The sequence below is a fragment of the Malus sylvestris genome, chromosome 2 (assembly GCF_916048215.2).
Source record: "Malus sylvestris chromosome 2, drMalSylv7.2, whole genome shotgun sequence".
Taxonomy (NCBI): Eukaryota; Viridiplantae; Streptophyta; class Magnoliopsida; order Rosales; family Rosaceae; genus Malus; species Malus sylvestris.
Genome location: NC_062261.1, coordinates 6,770,004 through 6,784,134, shown reverse-complemented (window position 1 = coordinate 6,784,134; position 14,131 = coordinate 6,770,004). Strand labels below are relative to the sequence as shown.

General features: G+C 35.7%; 2 protein-coding genes and 1 non-coding gene across 3 annotated transcripts; 2 read left to right on the top strand and 1 right to left on the bottom strand.

Annotated features, from left to right (window-relative positions):
- Positions 1 to 10: 10 nt before the first annotated feature.
- On the top strand, positions 11 to 92 carry TRNAS-AGA (transfer RNA serine (anticodon AGA)). Its single transcript has one exon. It is a non-coding gene; the product is annotated as a tRNA-Ser (tRNA).
- Positions 93 to 4,574: 4,482 nt separating this feature from the next.
- On the top strand, positions 4,575 to 6,313 carry LOC126588433 (pentatricopeptide repeat-containing protein At4g38150-like). Its single transcript, XM_050253521.1, has 3 exons — positions 4,575 to 4,680; positions 4,907 to 5,069; positions 6,082 to 6,313. The coding sequence occupies exons 1-3, from the start codon at positions 4,575 to 4,577 to the stop codon at positions 6,311 to 6,313; spliced, it is 501 nt and encodes a 166-aa protein (XP_050109478.1).
- A 5,186-nt stretch (positions 6,314 to 11,499) lies between these two features.
- LOC126607046 (serine/threonine-protein kinase RIPK-like) lies at positions 11,500 to 13,926 on the bottom strand. The gene is made up of 5 exons (XM_050274475.1): positions 13,228 to 13,926; positions 12,987 to 13,122; positions 12,636 to 12,772; positions 12,409 to 12,532; positions 11,500 to 12,304 (listed from the first exon to the last, which is right to left on the bottom strand). The coding sequence occupies exons 1-5, from the start codon at positions 13,612 to 13,614 to the stop codon at positions 11,718 to 11,720; spliced, it is 1,371 nt and encodes a 456-aa protein (XP_050130432.1). The 5' UTR covers positions 13,615 to 13,926; the 3' UTR covers positions 11,500 to 11,717.
- Between the last annotated feature and the right edge of the window lie 205 nt (positions 13,927 to 14,131).

Below are 14,131 nucleotides of genomic sequence, written 5' to 3'. Positions count from 1 at the left end.
TTACCATCAAGTGGTCGTGCCGGAGTGGTTATCGGGCATGACTAGAAATCATGTGGGCTTCGCCCGCGCAGGTTCGAATCCTGCCGACCACGTGTTTTTTCAATGTTTTTTTTTTTATATATGATTTCTGCTCCAATACCATTCCAACGTTGGGAGAAACTAATGTCGACGTGTATGAATCATAAAAAACTTACTTTTGTGTTGCTTGCCCATTTTTTGTTGGTTCTAGGCCCAATGTTGTAGTTTTTGGAGGGTAAATTACATTTCTAATCAGTTGTAATTTCGCTAAAAAATAAGGATAAATGTCGACACATATGAGATATTTATTGAATGGTGTTAAGTTTGCTTATTATTTACTTTTGTGTTGCTTGCTCATTTTTTGTTGGTTCTAGGCTCAATGTTGTAGTTTTCGTGGGGTTAATTACCTTTCTAATCAGTTATAATTTCAGCTAAAAAATAAAGAAAAATTTCGACGTGTGTGACGCATGTGAGATATTTATTGAATGGTGTTAAGTCCGACAACATTATTTTCTTTATAATTTGAATGATTGCCAATGCTAGCCGAAAGTAAATTATTATGATAGATAGTCCGTTGTCGTATAGGCTCTAGTCCCCTTCAATTATCTCTCTGGTACAATTGTGTTTCACTTTGCAAACTAGGCCAAGATGACAACTATATATGGAAGTTTTTGGATTGTCCTTTATTTTTTTGTCGATTGGATCGTCAATTTAATGCCACACATATAGCCGGAACACGGAGACTTGACTACTGAACAAGCGAAACAACCACAGCTCATCGAAGAGTAAGAGCTGCATACAGTGATTGAGAGCGATGGGTGGAAGAAAAAGACTTGCCACCTGACAAACACATATATAGGCCCCCTTGCTGCATACAGCTTTGGATAGCATGTTACTGAACAAAAAGCATGAATATATAACAAACTAAGGTTTAGTAGGTATGAACTTGTTACACTTTACCTCGATCTAGGTTAGAAATGACTAGCAAGCTAGGGTTTATGCAGCTTTTACGAATTACTAAGTTTCTGGTAAACAGGTTTTAGCTAGGCATTCCATGGATGATAAGGGTTAGGATCCATCACCTAGTTCTGCATCAAAATTTCCAACTATTTAAAAAGGGTTCTTTAAATATAGATTTTTGCAACTCTTATTTCTTAGATAAAAACCCACATAATTCTAAACATCTAAATAAAACCCAAATTTGGAAAAGATTGTCAAGTAAAAAAGTAATTGACCTATTATTACAAATTATTTACAACTTGTGCCACAATATTCAAATCAAATCAATAAATGTTATTACTCACCTTAATTATAATGAACGAATAATTATTGCACATACTATTACCCCTAACATATATATATATATGCACATACACACGTTAAAATAATATAGTACTACTATATATTCAATAATATGTAATTTACCAATATGTACTACTATACACTCAAATATATATATGCACAGTAATAACATTATGTTAAAAAATATTGTATGTAATTAATGAACCTATATGTAAATTTATGAATAGTAAATAATATATATTTTGTAGGTAAATTAATATTGAATCAAATAACATTCCTTTGTTTTGTAGGTAACTTATTTTCATATATTATTACATATATTTGACACATTTTATTATTATAAGATATATCCAAATAATAGGTAAATTAACTTCGAATCAAATAACCTTGCTTTACTTTGTAAGTAAATTTGACACACCCCGATACTAGAATCAAGTTGACGGAGATCCGACTGTTGGATGGTAATGAAATTTTAGGATGTTGTCCTAGAAGTATATTGTGGACCTTTGGAAGTTATGGATTTGAAATCTGAGTTGCAGATCTTCCGGATCGAACTATGTAGTGACGTGTTTTATATAAGTTATATATTCTATCAATATGATTTCTGAGGTTGGATTTGATTATTGTTCTAGGCGCCGATCGTCATGACGCCTTGATGTGTTATGCTAGGCAGTTGTTGGGCGAATTCTAGGTGAGTGGGCAGTTATTTTCTGTATTTACCTATATACAATCGATTTTTCCCAGAAATTGAATTTAAATGAAGTATGTTTTAAAATGTCATGCATGCATATCATGAGATATATGAATTGATAATTGATGCATATATATATGTGAATTGGTGCTGTGGACGCACAAGTGAGTATCAGGTGAGTTTTATGTTATTCATGTGAATCATTGATGATGTGAATTGTGTTGAGAGCTCATAACCTACACCCCTGGTGTTAGTGCTTATATTATTCACCGCACCGCACGCTTACCTTGGATCCAAGTAGGTGCATGTCGTACAGACCGATAGAGGGTTCCGACATGCTAGTCGTACAGACCACTAGATGGCCTTAGATTGGTAGGTGGCCTTAGATTATGTGCACAGATGATTGATGAGAGAAGCACTAGAGCGTATTATTACACCATTCTTGTCGTACAGACTACTTTAGGTAGTTCCGACTTATGTGCAGAGTAGCGCCGTATAGGTCACCGTAGTGACTCCAGTTGGATTAGATATTGAGCTATAGAATTAACCGTACAAGACTAACTGCAGGGTTTCCGGTTGATTCCTTATTTCACCTGTTATATTGATGCATCCATATTCTGTTTTTGACATTATGACATGGCATACTTTCTGGTTTTGATAAAGATTGATGATTTGATATATTTGAAGGTATATGCTATTATGTTATTTTCTAGGAAAGTATACAGGTTTTACAGCAAGGGGTTATAAATGTTTTAAATGAAATGTTTTCGAAAAACTTTGTTTTACTGACCCACTCAACTTTGTTTTGCGCCCCTCCAGGTTCTAGATAGCAAAGATGTGGTGGCCACGAGGAATCCAACGGTGTTCTGACAGAATTCACAAAAGTAGGATTCACCCTCGGGTGTTATATCTTAGTAATTGTATCTTTAAAGCATCCGAACTGTGTAAATGGTTACGTCACTCTCATGTGACGGCCAGCATGCCCTCCTGATACCAACTGACACACCCCGTCCCGAAGGAAGGCATAATGGCCGTCACGTGAGAGTGACGTAACCATTTACACAATTCGGAAGCTTTAAAAATACAATTACTAAGATGAAACACCTGAGGGTGAGTCCTACTTTTGTGAATTCTGTCAAAACACCGTTGGATTCCTCGTGGCCACCAAAGCTCTGCTAACTAGAACCTGGAATGGCGCAAAACAAAGTTGAGTGGGTCAGTAAAACAAAGTTTTTCAAAAATATTTTATTTAAAACATTTCTAACCCCTCGCTGTAAAACCTGTATACTTTCCCAGAAAATAACATAATAGCATATACCTTCAAATATCTCAAATCATCAATCTTTATCAAAACCAGAAAGTATGCCATGCCATAATGTCAAAAACAGAATATGGATGCATCAATATAACAGGTGAAATAAGGAATCAACCGGAGACCCACTGGGAAGTTGCTCGTGAGTTCCCAAAAACAAAACCGTGAGGGCGTAGTCGGGGCCCAAAGCTGACAATATCGTGCTACGGTGGTGGAGCGGGCCTAGGAAGTGATCCGCCCCGGGCCGGGATGTGACAAAATTAATTTTGAATAAAATAGCATTCTTTTGTTATGTAGGCATTTTATTTTGTATGTATAAATATCATATATATATTTATATATTTGGCACATTTTATCATTATGTATATATAATAGGCAAATTAGTATTAAATTAAATAAATATTTTTTTATTATGTAGGTAAATTATTTTGTTTGTATTTTGCATATATTGGTTTGTTATTATGTAGGTAAATTATTTTTCATGTATTTTACATATATTGGGTAAATTTTTTTTTTAAGTAATCTTTAATAGTAGGTGCACTATTTGAATCAAATGTTTTTTTTTAGGTAAATTATTTTGCTTGAATTTTACATATATCAGGCATATATATATGTGTGTGTGTGTGTGTGTGTGTGTGTAGTGGCGGATGCAGGATTCCAATCTCGGGTGGTCCTAATATAAAAGATTTAAAGATTTTGTAGACGGAAATAGTGTGTAGCAGGTAAAATTTTTTCTCTATTTTTTAAATGAACACTTCGTTGAGCACTTTGTGTGTATATGGGCAACCTTGTTTTGTCTTTTAAAGATTAAAAGCCTTACTACAATATTTAGTGTCAATTTTCTTGAGAACTAGTAAATTGAAAAGTTTTTTTTTTTTAAGAATACTAGTAAATTAAAAGGTTTTATTTCTTATAAGATATTAATAATTATGAGGTGAAGGCTATTAATTTAAAGGGTTAATCTCTGTTTACTACCTTGAAGTTTCGTGATTTTCAACATATGGTACATGAAGTTTTTTTCATCCCAGAGTCATATCTCAAGTCTTAAATTTGGGACAATTTCATACATTCGTTAAGTTTTCCGTTAGAGCTTCTGTTAACTGATGACGTGATGCCCACGTGGACAATGACTGGGTGTCACGTGGATATTAAAAAATAAAAAAAAATAAAAAAACTAAAAAAATTTATAAAAAAAAAAAAAAAAAATTTTACAGCCTGTTACCTCAAAAAATTATGAGTTTTGTCACTTCCATGAAGCTTCAGTTCGAACCCACATCCACCCACAACGCTGACTCGGTACTGAGTCTGTTCAGAGTCGTCGATAGGAGGTCCAAATCGAACACCCAAACCCACCACCGTTAGTTCTGAAAAATTGCGTTCTGAGGCGTCTATCGGAGGTCCAGATCGAACACACAGACCCACCAACGACGTCGTATCCTCCCGTTCTCACTCTTCCATTCTTTTCCACTGCTCCTCTTAATGTCGAAGCCGGAATCACTCCTGACGATGCTGCTTTTCCGTCTTCGGTTTTGCCTGCGGCGAGGTTTTGTGGTTCTGAGGATTTGATGTGCAACACAATGGAGCTCTTGACGGTGCTGGAAAGCTGAAGCTGGGACTCGACATGTCAAATAAGGAGGAGCCTCAGGAAGTTCCCGAGCAGCCACAGGTTTCGGAAGAAGCGGACCAGATATTCATGAAGATGAAGGAGACGGGTCTGATTCCGAATGCGGTGGCAATGCCTGACGGTAGGGGTGGGTTCAAAAAACTGAAAACCGAACCGAACCGAAATCGAAAAAACCGAACCGAATGAAAAAATTGAACCGAATTGAAAAAAATCAAACTGAACCGAACTCTTTTGGTTCAGTTCGGTTTTGGTGGTTTAGAAACCTAATCAAACCGAACCGAACCGAAATAATTAAATTAATATTTTTTTAATTTTATTTATTTAATTATTTGATTTTATTATATTAGAATATGATACTTCAGACTGCTGCTTTGGTAGGACTTGTTTGCTTTCCAATTCAAATTGTCTTCTCAGCTTCTCCATCTACAACAAAAATTAGAACTTATACCATTACAAGCAATATTTCTAGTTTATATCATTAAGTGCAACACATATATAAGAACACATATCACAATTGCACTGCAGTTGATTAAGGAAAGCAAACATCGTATAAAAGTCTCATGAGTTTATTAAACACTACAATATCAAAAATAAAATTCAAACTTTCTCACCTATGGCTCTCACCTATGGCCAAGTATAGTAGCTTCCGTGGCCTAACAATTTTGAAAAGTATATCAATATATTCAAAAATATTGATGAACACCTTTTCAAAATTTGCTGGTGGTAGAAGCTGAACACAGAATGTAGAAATTATATTATGTAACCACATATATGGATAAAAAAAATTCGGACCACAAAGATAAAGAAAATATCAAAAATTGTTACCTAGACAATAATCAAAATAAATAGTATATTCTAGAATGTTAAAAAAACCTTTATGTTATAATTGTAGTTGAACTTTAAATGTTTATTTTCATTATCTTTAAGTCTAGTCGGAATATTTATGTTATGATTGTGTTGGATATATTAAAATTTAAGATTTCAATTTTTTTCAATTTTTGAAAAAAAACCGAAACCGAACCGAAAAAAAACCGAAACCGAACCGAAAAAAAATTGAACAGAACCGAAAAAAATTGAACCGAACCGAAATTAAAAACCGAACCGATTTGAACCGAACCCACCCCTACCTGACGAGCTATGCAAAGATGCGCTGGTCCAGGAAGCCATAAAGCTTTTTGGGTCGATGCGCGAAAAGGGTACTATTCCTGAGGTTGTTATATACACTGTTGTGGTTGATGGGTTTTGCAAAGCACAGAAGTTCGAAGATGCTAAGAGGATTTTCAGGAAGATGCAGAGCAATGGGATTGTTCCTAATGCTTTTCCGTCTTCGGTACTGCTTTTAATTCTAGACATGGTTTTGGGGTAGGAGGGTGCGGGGAAAGAGGGAGGAGGAAGACAAAGTTTTATTTTTTATTTTTAAATTTTTTTAGTTTTTATTATTTTATTAATTCATTTTTATTATTTTTTAATATCCACGTGGCGCCCATTCATTGTCCACGCGGTCGCCACATAATCAGTTAACAGAAGTTCTAACGGAAAACTTAACGGAGGTATGAAACTATCCCAAATTGAAGACTTGAGGTATGACTCTAGGATGAACAAAATTTCATGTACCAAATGTTGAAAATTACAAAACTTCAGGGGTAGTAAACAGAAAGTAACCCTAATTTAAAAGGTTACAATTATGTTTAGCTTTCAATAAATTGTAGGGATATAAAAAAGGGCCAAATGGCAGAATGGGATAAAAAATATTTACAGAGAAGATAGTGGGTCCAACTAGAAAAAAGAGATAAGAAGGAAAAAAAAAGGCAAAACGACATCGTTTCCATAAAAGACAGACGTACGGACACAATCGATCTTATTCATTCACTTTACCGAGCCGATTTTGCAACTAAATATTCAAACTCTTGGCGAAGAAAACCCAGTTCAGTTGTCGATATACCTACTAGGATACTAATTTTTATTTTTTCACAATGATTCATGCCATCCAGTCTATAGAGCTCCATCTAAAGTTTAGGGTGGTCCTCCATGGTACTTCACAAGCGATCTCCCGGTCTTCAGAGGGTCCCAGGACCACCCCGGTCCCTATATAGATCCGCCCTTGTGTGTATGTGTGTGTGTGAAATAATTTAATGATATATATGTGTGTGTGTGTGTGTGTGTGTGAAATAATTTAAGTAGATTAATATGTAATTATTGACTTAATTAAGCATGTATAACAAGGAAAATGATTCTCGACGGATCCTTTTTCTGGGGATCCTAGAGACCCCGAGATCGTGATCATTCATTGTACATCGTGTGGTCAGTTTTCGTTAGATACTATTTATATTTAATTTAAATTTTAAATTTTGAAATGATTTCTCACTGCACGATGAACGGTCGCGATTACGGGATCCCTATGATCCCCAAGAAAAGGATGCGGCGCGAATCCTTTTCTGTATAATAACATATATTAAACATGTCTTATGTTATTATTATATTAGGCAATGAATTTATAACATTAATGTTTTTTTTTAATATCATTAATTCTTCCTTACAACCTGCATGGTATTAATTATATACATCAAACATCCAAATAGGGTTTATCAAAAAAAAAAAACAAATTCAAATAGGGGTATTTTAGGCATTCAAAATTTGTAAATGTGTGAAGTCAAACATAATTAATGAATTTGCTGATGTGGAATCTAGTCAATGAGTTTTATTCAAGTAAAAAACTTATGTCGGGTTTTATGTAGAGAAAATTAAGTTTTATGGGCTAAAGTTATATTTTCAGATTTAAAAACCCTTATCTTATCCTTATACCACAATTCAATGGCTACAAGTTTATGATGCATTTAGATCAGATGATGGGTTTTGTTCCCACCTGAATGTCTGCATTTAGATTAGATGATCTGCATTCATGTAAGCAAATCATGAAGATTTGTATATGTTGGGTTGGCGAGGAAGTTGCAGAGCTGGATCATTTGGTGACTCGTCTAATTTTTCTTTCACATAACGACGTCGTTGTCTTTGCCATTGTGTTTGTTAGTTAGACACAGATAAAGAAAACTACCTATTAGTGGATTTCTTTTTAAGGAAAACTAACAAAAAGTAAAAAAAAAAAAAGTTTTAATGAAAAATGACAAATAAAAGTGTAGTTAATAGTGTCAGGGAAAAGTAAAATTGTGGTTTTTCGTTAAAAGTGAACAGTACCTTGAGTGTTTCGTTAAAACTTCTTTTTTTAAGGGGTGTATCCACACACCCCTTCTCACACATCCCTTGATAATTTCTGTTCGCTGATCTTCTTCAATTTATCTGATCCAACGATCGAAAATTAAAAAGATGTGTAAGAAGTAAAATAGGATGTGTAGATATTACACCCCTTTTTTTTTATTGAAAAATGAATTGTTCATGTCGGCAACTTGGTACAAGAATAATCATCAAATAATTAGAAAATGGGTAATGGACTTAGTGGAAGTCAACAGCAATATCGAGAGATTTTTCAGTGTGACCGTCACACAAGGCGGTACACCACGTGTCTCTATGTAAATGGTTGGTTATGTGTGTTAAAAGGTTAATAACTTAAAAATTAAAATTTTTCACCACTTACATAAAAATACGTGGTGTACCATTCTTATTCCCATCACAACTAAAAAACAGCTACAAGCCCACAACACCGCCAAAAGGTTAGTGATTTCCTACTTTTATTTTTTTATTTTGGTAATATTGGAGAGAATTAATTCATGTTTGGAAGTGTTCGTCAAGTGTATTTTTTAAGAAGTATCAGTTAGTTGATTCTTATAAAAACCATTTCAAGTATTTTTCCAAGATTATTTGCATTTTTACCAAGAATAGGTACCAAAGATACTTTCGTCAAAAATGATTTTAGCCATTTTAAAAGCACTTCCAAACATGCTATAATTAATAAGTCTGCTACATGTTTTCTTAGAGCAAGTCCACCGGAGTGGACTTTGCCCAGCACTCAGTCCAAATAGCAGCCCAGCACCCAGTCCATGTCCTCCAGCCTTCGCAACAGCCTGGCACCCAGCCCATGCTGGTCTCTGGGCCAGCACAAAACAGGCTGACCAAGAAGCCGGGCCATTTGCTGGCGCATGGCCATGTGGCCGATCCTAGGCTCTTGGATTTAAATATTTTTTAAATCCAACGGTTCAGATTAATTAACTACATTAAAATTAATTAAAAATATAAAAAAATACAGAATTTTTTTTTAAAAATAGAGTAAAATTTAAAAAAAAGTTATTTTTTTTTCTATAAATATCTAACCCTCATCTTACACCTTACACCACATTTATTTAGTGTGTTTTTTTTAAGTTTATTTGATGAGTATGTAATTTTATTTTAGTGTGTATTTTTTTTAAGTTTATTTGAAATTTTATCTGAAATTGGTTAAAAATTTTATCCGAAATAAACTTAAAAAAAAAAACACACACCAAATAAATGCGTTGGGTGCCAGCGCATTTTTTTTAGGGGTGGAGATGTCTTGGCCTATTACTGTTCACTCCAGTCTATTACTGTTCACTTGAGTAGATAAATGCGCTGGGTGCTAACGCAAAGTCCTTAGGGGTGAACTTGCTCTTAAGTAATTTTAGGCCCAACAAGAATGCACAAGAGGCCACAATTTTGTGTAAAATGGGCCCAATACAAGGCCCAACCTTATTAACGACATGGCGTTTTCTAGCTTAGCTATTACAAATAATACTTTACATTAACCCATGACTCAAGTATAGTGGAGGGCACATCTGTTCTTGCCTACTACTGTTTATAACTCTAGCGTGCATCCAGATTCAAGGCATTCTTTGTTTCTTAATTGATTAACTGACATTATAAGACATGATAACTTTAGAATTTATATATCGGTACATTTTTTCGTAACTATTCACTAGTAGAATGATCATCGTAGATGACCATTCGATCAATTAGCATTTAGCCAATATTCTATCAATAGAGAATCTGAGCCGAAATCATCCTTGACATCGCTGGAGGAGATTGGCAAAAAATGGTGGAAGAACCGGAACTTCCCGGCGTCATTCCACAGACATGTGTTCAACCTAATCACTCATAACTGAGATAGAGTTTAGCTTTGGCATACACATGAGGGTAGGCCGGTGGATGTGAACGAGGGCAAGTCTGATTTGAGGTTTTCCATTGACCAAATAAATTATAGTCCGAAATAATGATCAGCAATTATTGAGAGGCTGTCATTGTCATTTTCTTGTAGCCTGCCCATTTAGATTCTATATTTTTTTTCTAATGATTTCTGAACTTGCACAAAATAATGTTAACTAAAATCCAATAATAACTTATGCACATTGCATGGTTCATTGTCATTAGTATTTGTTAATAGGCCAAATTGGATTATTAGTTCCCATGATGATAGGGGTGGTCGGAAATAAAATTTTATTTTTCAGGCCAATTCATTCTTGTTTTTTTGCCCCTCCAAGATTTAGCGGTAGAGCTCATGCTGTTGACGAGGACCTCTGACAAAAACTGATAACTAGCAGTCTACTCCTAACGGTATAATTATTACTCTACTTTTACTGCATTTTACTTATGTTTTGACATCACTTGTGTGATGTGGGTTCAAAACTACCCACATGAGCACTCTAGAATTAGTTACTTTAGGTTTAAATTAGTAGCACTTTCCACATCATCATCACTCTATGGCTTTATCACATTCCTGGTGTCGGCCAGCACAACTCGATTCAGTGTCCAGTGGATATTTCGGGTCGGGGTGTATCAGGATTCCATTAATTGTTAGCATGTGAGGCTTACGTGATAACAATTAACGGAGAGTCGACGAAACTTTCAATTTTGAGTCTAAGTCCTAACAGATTTCACTACATTCCAACTACCTTATCATCACATGGACTATTAACCCAATTAAGCCTTCTTATTAAGATGACCAAACCTATTATTTTATTTATTATACACTAGGGTTTGGTGTTGCATCATGCCATATGAGTTCACATGCCAGTGGACAAGGAAAATCAGTTGCAGTGTTTCTGAGTTCTAACATCAAATAATTGGCTTCCAATCTCAGACTCACATAGCCACCTTCTGTTAGTTATTTTTTTAGCTAAACAACATTTGCATTGATGGGATCCCTTATTTTTACAAAAGGAATGTGAGAAATGCTAATCAATGTCACCAACAATTCTGATTCACACTGTTCATTTGTATTTAATTGTTTTGAAATTAATATATTCTAAATGTTAAATCAATTGCAGATATGCGAGTAAGCTGATCTTGACCGTTCCTATTTTGTGGGCTTCAAAAACATAAATGACATAAATCGGTCCTTAATTGTATCATTTCCCTTACCTCTACATTTATTTGATGGTGATTTTCCACTTTATTATGAGTTTTGCTAATTAATCGAAAGCATGAACGGTTAGGATCATAATCTAACTGTACAACCCACTTTTTGAATTAGGTGTTTTGGTTCATTAAAAAAAGAAACTCTATTCAATATACAATCAAATAGAAGAAAAACAAAAAGAAGAAAAAAGTCTCTGAATTTGAAAAAATTAATTCAAGAAAAACTAAAATGAATGGCCCAAAAAGTCAAGAAAATTAACATTTCCCCTGACAAGAGTTTGTTGCACTTGAGTCTGCAGGTGCTGTACAGCATATGCAGCCAAAGGCAACTTTGACAAATCTCTATTTACATTTTTAAAGTGTGAATGCAAGATATGATTTACATATGCATTTTAGTACTACTCTATGTTCCCTTGACTCTTTGGTGCAAAGGAGATTTCAAGCCATTATTTCTATGATTCTGTTGCAGCATAATTTTCTGACGAGTAATGTGGAGACCTTGGTGATCTTATTTGATCATGCTTGTCGTGATTGTGGTTGTTCTCCGCGTCACCATCTTTTACGTCTTTAATCGAATTATCGGATTCGGTTGGTGATCTTAGCTGATGATGCTTGTAGTTATGGTGGTTGTTATTTTTCTTCAAATCCTTCTGTGCATCACCATCTTTTACATCCTTAATCGAATTATCGGATTCAGATGGAGCTGTGTACACGAATGCAAGGGGGACGTCTTCAAAATCCTTGAGTGGCTCTAAGGTCTTGACCACTTCGCTCATTTTTGGTCTTTGCTTCGCCCGGTGGCTGAGGCATTCGAAGGCCAATGCAGCGGCTTTTCTAGCTCCATGTTCGGAGTACTGGCCTTCGAGTCTCGGGTCCATGATCCGGCTGAGTTTCCGGGGTTCGTTTAACTTAGGCCTTGCCCACTCTACTAGGTTTTGCTCTCTGTGAGGTCTGTTTTTGTCCACAGATCTCCTTCCTGTTAGAAGCTCCAATAGTACAACTCCAAAGCTATACACATCACTCGCTGCTGTCAAGTGGCCTGAAAATTAACACAAGTATTAGAAACTAATCCAAAATTAACTTGACTAAGCCTTTAAGTTGCATTAGGTCGGACGGATTGGATTGGATTGGATTAATTAGTACCTGTCATGACGTATTCAGGAGCAGCATAGCCTTGTGTGCCCATAACTCTTGTGGAAACATGCGTTTCATCTCCTTCTGGGCCGTCTTTTGCTAATCCGAAATCAGAGAGCTTGGGAGTACAATCCTGTAAACAAAAAAGAATAGGAATATAAGCATTTAGTAAATTAGGATTAGCAATATGGACAGGATTATTTAGTCCTGGAAGAAAAAAAGAGGGTAATACTTACAGAGTCCAACAAGATGTTTGAAGCTTTAAAATCACGATATATGACGGGTTTTTCTGCTCCATGGAGGAAGGCAAGGCCTTTTGCTGCTCCAAGCGCAATTTTCATTCTTGACGACCATGGAAGGGACATCGAATATCCTGCACAACAAGAAAATAGACATTAGGAATTGAAGGATGAATTTGTGTCAAGATGAGGCGATATTTTAAACTATTTTAATCATCAGAGTGGAGAGATTGGATTTGATATGCAAGCGGCATACAAATTGTAATGATCAACTGGCCTAACACACATCTGAAGAAAGAAATTTAAAAGCTTTGAAAAATGAAGAGTTTGAAGAGAAATTAAACATACTTCTGAATAGCTGGTTCTCTAAACTGCCTCTCGGCATGTACTCATAAACCAGAAGTCTGTGTGCATCTTCACAGCAATAGCCTATGAGCTTCACAAGGTGTGGATGTCTCAATTGCCCAAGAAAAATCACCTCAGTCTGCAGAAAAAAAAATTAAAAATCATTAAAAACAGAAGATTTATGGAAAAGCCAAGTGATTAAAATGAGAAAAATGTCTTGAAATTTTCAACAAAAGTTGCTCACCAGCCACTCCCTATGGCCCTGAGTGCCATCCAAGTCCAAGAGTTTCACCGCCACCGGCTGCGCTGCCAAACCAGGCCTAAGCTTGTCATCAATGAACCCTTTATGCACCGGCCCGAACCCGCCTTCTCCAAGAAAGTTGCTTTGCGAGAAGCTTTGTGTGATCACTTTCAGCTCCTCAAGTGTGAAGACGTGAAGATTAGAGCCTGCAAGAGATATCGAAAGATCTTCCGACAATGTTGTGCTTGGATTGCTCAGATCAGATGGTGAAATCCTTTGGGATGAGGTTTCTTTTGCCACCACTTTCTTGCTGCTCTTTTTTGGTGGAACCTCAGTTTTGTAGCAGTTCGGCACAAAAGACCTCCATGAGACGACCTTCTTGACCACCATATTTTACGAAAATGTTTCCGAAAACTAGAGCTCCAAACGCCTTCTTATTTCGTTTCCAAATGATTCCGGATCAATCCCAGATTTCTTCTTGTTGTTTTGGTGAGGTTTTCTTCAGGGTTTTGGGAAGAATGAAAGAATTGGGTTAGAAAATGTGAGAGGAGAGAGATGTGATGAAATGAACAAATGATATGGGAGACTTTAAAGGAGAAGACAAGGCCTAATTTTCAAACAAAAAAAACCCAACTGCCTCCCAAGCCAAACAAACCATCAAAACCCCTTTTGAAATTTTCCGTGTTTTTTTGTCAGATTCTTTGCATCACCAGTTTTTTTGTCACATTCTTTGCACCACCCCATATATATATATATATATATTTGAAGGTTTTAGGTATACTGTAATTATTTTTATAACATGGGGTGATGAGTACTTAGTCCATATGGCTCTTAGACAAAAATGACACGGTTTTCCTCCTTGACCTTGACTTTTTGGCATGAGGGTAAAACGAACAGAAAAAGAGAA